At 38.1% G+C, this 11,142-nt stretch overlaps 1 protein-coding gene across 1 annotated transcript in view; it reads left to right on the top strand.

The window, feature by feature from the left end:
• The window catches only part of LOC121861561 (lysophosphatidylcholine acyltransferase 2-like), a 123,754-nt gene that overhangs the window by 99,196 nt on the left and 13,416 nt on the right, over nucleotides 1-11,142 (top strand). Inside the window, exon 6 of the mRNA XM_042359440.1 lies at nucleotides 7,607-7,744. Coding sequence (XP_042215374.1) covers nucleotides 7,607-7,744 — 138 coding nt within the window. The remainder of the gene's footprint in view (nucleotides 1-7,606; nucleotides 7,745-11,142) is intronic.

Here is an 11,142-nt window from a genome sequence, read left to right as displayed (position 1 = left end):
TTTCTGGCACAAGGTTTTTAAACGGATTTTAAGTAAATTTGGTGCAATCCAAATATGACTTTGGTTTAATGTTATCACATCAGGTTTTTGAGATATACCATATTACTTGCTTTTGCTGGGAAACGTAAACTTTTGGATCCAAATTGACGGATTTAAACATGTATACATAAATTTTTCAGCATTATAATTTTGTATTTTCTATAACCAAAAAATTGTTAATATCAAATTGGAAAGGATTAATGCATATAATATCTAAATGTAACATTGAAGGGGTGAAAAAAAACAAACAATTAATGTGTACAGTAGAAATAATTACAGGTAATGGAATCAGAGACACACAGTTACATAAACTTCACTCTTTTGGCCGATCTCTTATGTACAACTTCTGGAATGTCTCTCATCAAACTCCAGCAGTAGTCCGCCATCATGTTCGAGTCCCATCGACCTTGGTAACGTTCTTCCATTACTTTAATGTCTTGATGACACTCCTTGCTCCTCGCTCACTTCTCCCCAGATTTTCTGGAAACTCGTCAAGTGACTGTGTAAGTAGTGAACCTTGATACTCATTCTGCATCAGAAGTGCTTGTAAACTCAAGAACAGCTCTTCCACAATTTTCTTGATAAATGTCCGCTTTCATGTTCCTAGAGGTTCCGCACCACATTAGAAAGCATTCCAAGTTCTTGCCTGTGCTCAGTCATTGTTGCAAGGAGTGTGGATCTCTGAGTAGTGTTCTTATTTGAGTCCATCAAAAATCCCTGCCTTTTTTTCTTCTCGTCGCTAGAACTTGGAAAGGTTGAGCATATATATCTAAACACTCTCCACTATGATCAAGAGCCTTGACATAGTGCTTCATGATACCAAGTTTTATGTGCAGAGGAGGAAGGACAATGTTTTTCCTGTCAGCAGAGGATCGTTAATGATATTCTTGTCACCAAGCGTCAAACTATGTCTTGGTGGCCAATTCTTTTTTTTCACCCAATGGTCTGCCAGCCCTGCTGTCCCAGTAGCACAGAAAACAGGGGTATTTTGTGTACCTCCTTGCTGGCCCAATAGAAAGTTTACCATTTTCAAGTCCACAAATTAACCATTCATGAGCATGGTATTACAACCTCTCTCAGAACAGTCTTATGTTTTCATACTCTTCTTTTAATTTGTACAGAATGTCCATTGAACCGCTTGTTCCGTTATGAAGAGAACACATTTCAAGCTCCTTTTAGAACTGTCAATAAAAAGTCTCCAATCCTTACTATCATATGCTGGTAGTCCCCATGGAGAAAAATCATCTACATCCTTGCAAAAACAAACTGGTCATTTGAATGAAAGAGTACTTCACAGTTGCTCTTCTCTGTTGCGATAAAAAGGGAGCCTCGTGCCAGGTTTTAGAGTCGTTTCTCTTGAAGCCTGGAAGCTAACAATTCAGCAGACTGTTTTGGCAAATTTAGATCGTCTGACAGATCATTCGAAATTCTGACTGAGTAAACAACGTTGGCTTTTCACAATCTTCACCAGATGGCTTGAAAGATAAATTCCTCTTCATCTTCATCAAGTAGAAACAATTGAATTCGGTCTATATCCTCAATCTCCTGGTAGCTCAGTAATTCTGGCACGTTACGTGATGAACCAAATCCTGAGATCAGATTTAGTTAGCACCATAAAGTTAGTAAAACAGTTAAAGGTTTCATGCCAGAAAAAATAAAGCAAACGCTCGTGTAGCGAGAGTTTCCTGTGTATACAATATTAAGAATTAAGACAAAATTGGCAGCACAGAACAATACTGTAGAATTAATATGCCTGCCCCTTGTTTTATGAAATTACTGTATCACGCATATTGCCAGTTAGTTATATTACTTTGTTATTTTAGTTGCAAAATAAACAAAACTATTTTGAATTAAAATAAATTTTGCAGAACTGTACAAGTGTTTTATTATATGATCAAATATCAATTTTATTTTATCTTAGTAAGGCCGGGCTTAAAACTACTACTCCTTGAGAACCTATCCATAGCAGTTGTTGTCGAGGGATCAATCTCTCGCTCTTTCTCTACCAATAGTGGTGTCCCACAGGGGTCTGTTCTTTCACCAACTCTCTTCCTTCTTTTTATCAATGATTTACAGTACTTCACACTATGACTAATTCTATCCATTCTTACGCTGATGATTCTACTCTTCACTCTTCTTCACATTTTTCCCTTCCTCCTCATTCTCAAACTAGATCTGTTTCTTGAGCTGATATCATTTCATCTATCACTGTGGATCTGTGCAGCATCTCCGAATTGGGAGGCAGAAACTTGGTTAAATTCAAAAGTAATAAAACACAGTATTTACAGATTACACTTTCCAAATTAGATGATCTCCCACCTATCACATTTCAGGATGCAATCATTCTGCCAAATTCTAAAATAGATATGCTAGGCCTCACCATTTCCTCTAATATATCATGGAAGTCACACATCCACAACATTGCTAAAGCTGCCTCCTGAAAGCTGGGAATGCTGTAAAGATGCTGTCGCCACTTCACTTCTGAGCAGTTGCTTCAAGTATATAAGGGATTCATTCATCCTAACTTGGAGTACTGCTCTCATATCTGGGGTGGTTCTTCTTCTGGCCGACTGTTAGATAGGGTGGAATCAAAGGCATTTCGTCTTATTAACGCTCTTCCTTTAGTTGATAATCTTTCTTCCCTTTCTCTTCGCCACAATGTTGCTTCACTCTCTCTCTCTTACAGGTACTTTAACGGGCAATGTTTGGTGGATGTGACATCCTGTGTACTGCCGGCAAGGCCGTGGGCGCATAACACTCATCTTGCCTACGGTGCCCACCGTTTCTCTGTGGATGTCAATCACACTAGAATAATCCGTTATAGTACATCCTTCTCTCCTCACACAGCCAAACTGTGGAATTCTCTGCCTTCTTCCGTGTTTCTATACCCTGCAATCTGTCTCACTTCAAAAGCTGGTTTTCCGGCATCTTCGTGGTGTGGATTAATATAATCTTTTTCTTTTCTATTTTTAATATCTTTTTACTCTTTATTTTTTATTTATTTTTTTTATTTATTTTTTTTGTCCCCCCTCCCCCATGCCCCATTGTGGGTCGATGACCTGTGCCCAGGTGGGCTATTCCCCATTAAAAAAATAAAAAATAAATAAAAATAATCAGTCTCACAAGTAAAACTTGTAAACTATTACCTCAACAATCTACCAAACACATCTTTGTATTATTTTGGATCTTTCCTCTATAATATTTTGGCGAACTGAAAATTACATTACATCTTTCTATCACCAAAAAATTGTGTTCTTTATTGTACTTGAGGCTACGAGAGGATGTTTGCAGAAATGCAGTGCTAGATAATTTGTGAGAAGCATGATGGAGAGATGAAAAGTCTTCAGAGTTGAAGGTAAACATCATAGGGGTACACGCCGGTGTCTTAAAATATATACTGTATTACCCCGCTTTATGCGAGGTTTTTTTTACGCGTTTCCACGTTTACGCTGTACCCTGCCAGACCCGGAATGCTCACTTTACGCGGTGCATGTACTCTTTTACGCAGAGAGCGGCGCGGGCAGGGTGCTCACAAGGTCGCCCAGTCATCAAAACATTACCGAGTTCTTCACCCGCCACCGACCACAGGCGGCCCAAGTCAGTGTTAGTGATAGTGAGGATATGGACTTATATGGACTTTGAGGGGTTTGACAAAGAGGCCCTGCACGCCTCTGTGGTGGATAGTGATACAATTGATACAGGTGAGGGCCAATAATCTGCCCTCTGCCTCGGAACCAACCCTCCATCCCTGTGTGCCCAGCCATCTTTTCTACTAATGTAAGTGTTAAAAAACCTAATATTATTGATATTTCTCTTAATTATTAATTGTGTGTGCATACCATCATAAAATTAAGAAGTTATTTTTACTACAACGTAGGTATTGTGTCTGAAAAAGTGGAGTTTGATGGTCGGCCCGGTCTCTATTTCAATTAATCCCATATGTTATGTTGTTCACTTTACGCGTTTCTCGCTTTACGCGGGCCTCCGTGGGTTCAATTGACCGCGAAAAGCGAGGGTTCACTGTATATATATTTCCGTCGGAAGTGGTTATTAGGACATTTGAATATATGTTTTCTGTATTTTCTCATTTTAATTTACATATACGTATTGTATTTCAGATACTTTTCTATTCATATATAACTAGTTAGAACTTTCAGGATGTCTTCAGGGGCCTACCCACACACAAAGACTTATACCCTGTACCGAAATGTTCCAATAACAATTCAGATTACTAAATAGTGACCTGAACCAAATCACGTATATTTGGTATTACAAAATTAATTACGGGTTTAGAGGACACCTCAGGGATAATTATAAGTAACCCAAATTTAAAAGAAAAAAAAATTGACTTTTCATGCCAGTTGCCTACATTTCTTCTTGCTGTCATTAAAGGCAGCAACTTCCTAAACTTCCTCCATCAACTTCTAACTTTTATAAGTGACTAGCTTCAGCATCACCTCCTGATAGTAGAACTCGTTGGCACAATCCAGGGATGCATCCCTAATGAAGATTTTCTCCAGGTTTGCTAAGACCACATGATTACTTGCACAATAAGGAACACCTAAAGCAGCAACATCCTTCAGTGAAATTTGATATCCTGTGTAGCTCTTCTCTTAAGCACATCATTTCTGTCACTTCTAATATGCTCCTTCATCTTGTATTCACAGTCCGTGGTTCACATTTATAGCACAGATTCAACAGTTTACTTCTATGTCCGCTTCTTTGCCTCCTTTGATGTGGCTCCCAAACACTCTCTCCATGTATTCTTTAGTCCACTTCTTGTTATTGATTTCTGATGTTGTTTTTCAACATCATTCTTGGAAAATATAATACGAAAATGAATTAAGCAATATATCCCAGCAACAGACTGTAAAGTAATTGAGAAAAGAGGATTCAATCCATAGCAGTGTGTGGGGTTATGTAACAAGATGCTGGGTCAAATTATAGGACGTTCTGTAAAGTGTGACTGATAAGAATTGTGGCTGGATGAAGTAGATTGAGTGATAAAGGAAAAATGAAGTCTCCATGACCAGTAAGATGGATAGTGACGAGGAAGAGTACCTGGAGACCAAGGTATATACAGATGTGTGGAATAGTATGGATGCTTGAGTTGAAGTGTACCAAATAACAAGGCAAATATAGGGTAGAAACAAGGATGTTGGTGAGCAGAGTGTGAGAAATGAGTATGGCAATGTGGTTGTTGATATTGAGGAAATCAAAGATGCGTTGAAAAATATAATCATTTGTTGAAAGAGAAGTTTGAATGGAACCAGGGCATCCTTGAAACAGCAGAGCCACTTCAGGGACCATGCCAATTTTGAATGAAAATGGGTGAAGAAAGCTATTAACAAAATGAAGAATAGAAAGGCCGTTGGTGGCTCTGGAATTGTTGCATAGGTGTTGAAAGCATTAGATGATAATGGCATGCTGATGGTAACTGAATTAATTAATGCACTAATGATGGAATGTATTGTCCTAGTTGACTGACTGAAAAGCATGATTGCGAATACTTACATGGGAAATGGTGATGCACTTAATTAAACCCCAAAAATACAGGGACCTGAAGTTTTTAAAAACACTTTGTGGAAAGTGTGATTAAGAAATTGATAATGGAGAGAATGGGCATAATTGAAATGCAGTTTGGGTTCTTGCCAGTCAGGGGGACAACAGAGACAATATTTATGACCAGGTAACTACAAAAGAAATCTACTGTATTGGGATGGAGAGCAAGCTGTATTTGTGGGCTCAGAGAAGGCATTGGACATGTGAGAAAGTTACGGGTCAAGAAATGTCTTATTTGAGTGGTTCTGACATTATATGAGGGCTCAATAACCTCTGTGAGAGTAAATGGTGAGAAAAGTGAGGAACTAGATGTTTAAGTTGGAGTTCATGAGTCTTTCTTGGGCCCCCTTCTGTTTATCATGGTATTAGGGGCAATAGTGAAGGATTTTATGACTGATCTTCCTTGGGAGTTGTTGTATGCTGATGATTTTAGTGTTGACAGTAGACAGTACTGAGGATGTGGAAAATTTGAAGACATAGAATGATGGAATGGCATCAAAGAACATGATTAGTGACTTGAGCATATACAGTGGAAAGTGGCCAACTGCCTTCTGTAAGAAAGGTGGTGGTACCAACTCAGTAATGTGAAAGGTGGGTACACAAGAGGTGCAGTGGTGTAAATGGCAGGTTGTTGTCAACCTTAAGGGCACTGTATGTGTAGGTAATTATGTGGGCTAAGCAAGACTGGAGAAACACTACCTAGGTGACATGATCAGTGCTGGAGATGGTGCTGATGCTGGCTCATTTGTAAAAGTCAGGAGTTGCTGGAAGACGTTTAGGGAGCTGCTACCTTTATTGACAGGAAGAGGACCCTTTCTTCATGTGAATGGATAGATGTAGGCAACTGGTGTGAGAAGTATAGTGTTGTATCGCAAGGAAAGAGCTGAAATAAGCATGTTGAGATGGATTTGTAATGTGACACTGAAAGATAGGAAACTCTGTTCAGAGCTAAGAGTAAGAACCCAAAGAAAGCAGGTTACCCACTTGCGGGTTACCAGTGCCAACCGGCGCTGACAAGCATCTTGAATGTGACCATGCTATCAAGCGCCGCTGCACGCAGCAGAAGCATGTCGAAGTCTGTCGGCATGTGGTTGTCCATGCTGACAAGTTTCCCGGAATGAGCAAAACATTCTCTTATCACTTGCCCGCAGGGGTGGACATGTTGTTGAGGCGGTGCTAGTTGTGCGAAGTGTTTTTTTTTTTTTTATTTTGTCACGGTGGAAATAGAAGTTTTGATCGCCTGTGTATTGTATTGAAAAAACCTGTTATTGATTTGATGTATTCCAGTTCTTTTCCTCCTGATTTTTGCATAAGCACCATCGAGCCAAAGAAAATCTTCTTCAGATGACGAACTATACAGCTTTACTGTACGACAGCTGGACCATAACTCGCAGATATACCTGCGTCCTCTGTGTCCGCCGGCAAGCGGGTAACCTGCTTTCCTTGTGGTCATACCCTAAGACTGCAGTTGGGTATTGAGATTTTTGGAGGGTTTTGCATAGAGATAATCTGAGATGGTTTGGGCATGTGAAGACAATAGGGGAGACCAACTGAGTCAAAATATGCATGAGTTTGAATTTGGAGGGAAGGACAACAATGGTAGGCCTTAAATAACATGGGGAGGGTGTGAGAAATGACCTCAGAGAGAACAACCTAATGAGAGAGACTGCAAGAGACCACACAACATGGAGAGCTGCCATCAGGTAATCATGGAAAATGAAACTTATTAGTTAATGAGGAAATAATGCTTTCTTCATTAATTTAAATTCAACATAAGTTGGAGATGAATACTGGTGTCTTTCTTCTTCATTTAATTTGTTATTTACTATTTTAGTTATCGTATTATCACTGTATTTCATACCTTGTAATATTTTATAGATTTACATCTTTTTATAGGCTTTATGCTCCAGATGTGTAGAAAGGAAAGGCAATAATGATTATGGTTGTTTTGTATTCATTTTCTTTTTAATTTTATACTTTCTAACTGAATGCCATCCTTTTACAGACTTAAAATGCTGTGGGTAACACTGTGCCAGTTCCATAACTTTTGTGAATTGGAATACTTACCTGTGTACACTCCTAGTGAGGAGGAGAAGCAAGATGCCAAGCTGTTTGCCAGCAATGTTCGACAAGTCATGGCCGAGTGAGTATTAGATTAGTGTCTTGTAATTTATAGTACTGTTATATACCGTATATACTCGTCTATAACCCCCCTTCGTATATAGGTCGACCCCGATTTTTTGACCAAGAAATTGTTAATTTATGATATTCCTCGTTTATAGGTCGACCCAAGCTTTTGAGGGTAAAGGAACAACAAAACCTTCAGAGAAACACTACGTCCTATAAACTTGTTTACCATTTATTATTACGACACTTTACACTGAAACACGGGTAGTTTCAACAAAAATATTGTATATTTCCATTCAAGTATTTATTCAAGTCAATTAGGAGGGAATATTATTGTAATACAATAGTTTTTTAACTGAAAACCATTCGAAAAGCGATTACGGTAACATATTTTGAACGAAAGAAAGCAAAAGTCATTGTTTTCGTCACAATTTTATCCCACTTTCCACTGTAATACGTACGTCATTTCAGCAAAAAATATTACATTTCCGTGAATGTATTGTATCAAGCACAGTATGAATAGAATATCACTAATATAACAGTATTTTAACCGAAAACTAATAAAAAAACGAGTAACATATCTTGAACATCGGAAGGTTTGGTAAAGTCTTTTGTTTTCATGTAGTTTATCCTAATTTACATTGAAATACATCACGTTTCAGCAAAACTACTATTTATTTCTGAGAATATGGAAATGTAATATTTTTGCTGAAATGACGTACGTATTATAGTGGAAAGTGGGATAAAATCGTGACAAAAACAATGACTTTCGCTTTCTTTCGTTGAAAAGATGTTACCGTAATCGCCTTTCGAATGGTTTTCAGTTAAAAACTGTTGTATTACAATAATATTCTATCCTAATTCACTTGTGATGTAACAGTTTTTTAACTGAAAACGATTCGAAAAACACGTGTACCGTCTAGCTGATACGGCAGAGCCCTGGTCGCGGAGGCTTTGTGTTTGCTTCGGCCCTTCTTAAGCAGCTTTTAATTTTAGCGTACGTTGAAATTGTGTTTACCGGTATATTCTATTTTCTTGCTTCTTATTTTCCAGAAATATGACAAGTTTGTATATAATACAATGTTACGGTACTTTTAATTTACAAGTATTCATTTTTAAAAATACAGAAGACACCAAACAAATACCAGTACTACGGTTATTTGCGTGACTCTCCCGCCAAAAAAGACCAAACAGCTGGTACTCTCCCTCAGCCCTACCAAAAATAGCCCAACGACATCTTTCTTAATTATTCTCTTCCAATTTCTCACTTTAACTGGTATTTTTTACTTCATATTGCCTACATCAGATAAACTACAGTAATTGAGGTTAGACACTGTTATAAATTTGATTACCGGGTCCTGGCAGGTGCCGTTAGAACCACCTGACCCTACCAACAGTGTTGCAAGTCAGACAGCATTTTTTTAATCATCCATGTGCACGAGAAAGGATGGATGGATGAAGGCGGCATACAAACATGGCTTAAAAAAGTCTGAACTTTAGACCAGGGGGACTACGCAAAGAAAAAAGTCTTCTTGTGTGGGATATGTTTCGGTCACATCTTGTTGACAGTGTTACTGCTGGGATTAGGAAGGAAAACACTGATACAGCTGTGATTCCTGGTGGATTAACAAGTCTTGTCCAACCACTGGATGTTTCCTTAAACAAACCATTTAAAGATGCGGTAAGAGTGAAGTGGAACAACTGGATGATAGAAGGCGATAAGACATACACAAAGGGAGGCAACATCCAAGCTCCATCACTAGCAACATTATGTGAATGGATTGTAGAGGCCTGGGATGCAATCAGACCAGAAATTGTGGTGAAATCTTTTAAGAAATGTGGGATTTCGAATGCTCTTGATGGAACAGAAGACGACTTGTTGTGGGATTATGAGGCTAATGAGAGCGTGAATGAGGATGAAGATATTGATGATCCTATGGCTGATGATGGTGTTGATCCATATGACGATGCTGTTCAAGGAGAGGACTGGGAGGAGCTGTTTGGTGCTGCAGATGATGACAAGGAAAATGATTTTGATGGATTTTAATGAAAATATTCAGAAATATGGTATCGTAGTATTTATTCAAGTCAATTAGGATAGAATATTATTGTAATACAACAGTTTTTAACTGAAAACCATTCGAAAAGCGATTACGGCAAAATCTTTTGAACGACGAAAGAAAGTGAAAGTCATTGTTTTCGTCACAATTTTATCCCACTTTCCACTGTAATACGTACGTCATTTCAGCAAAAATATTACATTTCCATATTTATTTCTGAGAATATATTCATTCAGGCACAGTTAAGGTAAAATATACTTGTGATGTAATATTTTAATGAAAATATTTATAAATAAGGTATCGTATTTTTCTTTTGTTTCAAATTTAATTAACAAAGATTGATGTTTCAAATTTAATTAAAAAAAATTTATGTATCCATAAATAAACTTTTAAAAATGAATACTTTATGTTTTACATACTCCTGTGCATACCATACCATGCATTTGGCTACTTTTGGCTTGCTATGATGACGCAAGAGATCTGCCCTGGCAACTGTACCGACACTCACAGTGGGTGGTGAGTTGGTGCGTCGTTTCCATTGTTTACTGGTAGTTACTGGTAAATATTTTTCAACCTAACGAAACTATTACCCGTAGACAATCAAGTTCAGTCTCTCCTTGACTTACGACAACCCGAACATACGACGGTCATGTTCGTATAAAATATTTTTCACATTACGTATTTTCGAGTCCCGACGTTAGTGATCGCGCTGTTTACTGACAAAATTTTCATTTGTAATTCCCTTTAAAATGGCTGGCAAGCGTAAAAGTGAGAGTTCTCGTGGTGCTGAGAAGAAAAAGAGACACCCATTTTAGAATTTCTATGTATTATTTTTGCCTTTTCGACTTACGACCTGGTCGTCGGGACAGAACCCCGTCATAAGTCGTGGAGAGACTACAGTATTGCAAAATTTTTGTACATAAAGTACAGTGATACCCTGCTTATCGCGGTTTCGCTTAGCGCGATTTCACGTATACGTGGTGCCTTGCCAGAGCCGAACTTTCACTTAACACGGGTTTTTTCCACGTATACGCGCAGAGTGTCCGGCTCGAGACGCTATTTTTAGATTCGCCCCATCCACCACCCTCCTGCCTGCCTGTTTTAGCTCATAAAATTCATACAAATTACCCGGCCAGAATATAATTTACATTGCTGGAATCCTTACAATATGATGATCTTTTTGAATATAAACATCATAGATTTTGCATTAGACATACAAATTTTAGATATAATGTTTACTCTGAGTAAATATGTTATTTTTTGTGCAAAATATATGACATTTGTATTCAAAATATTCCTGGTCTTACAAGGAATCCAGCAATGTCAATTATATTATCCTAACTTTAGTTTGAGG

The sequence above is a fragment of the Homarus americanus genome, unplaced genomic scaffold (assembly GCF_018991925.1).
Source record: "Homarus americanus isolate GMGI-L3 unplaced genomic scaffold, GMGI_Hamer_2.0 scaffold24260, whole genome shotgun sequence".
NCBI lineage: Eukaryota > Metazoa > Arthropoda > Malacostraca > Decapoda > Nephropidae > Homarus > Homarus americanus.
Note: the sequence above shows the minus strand (reverse complement) of the source record. Positions and strands in the feature narration are given on the sequence as shown.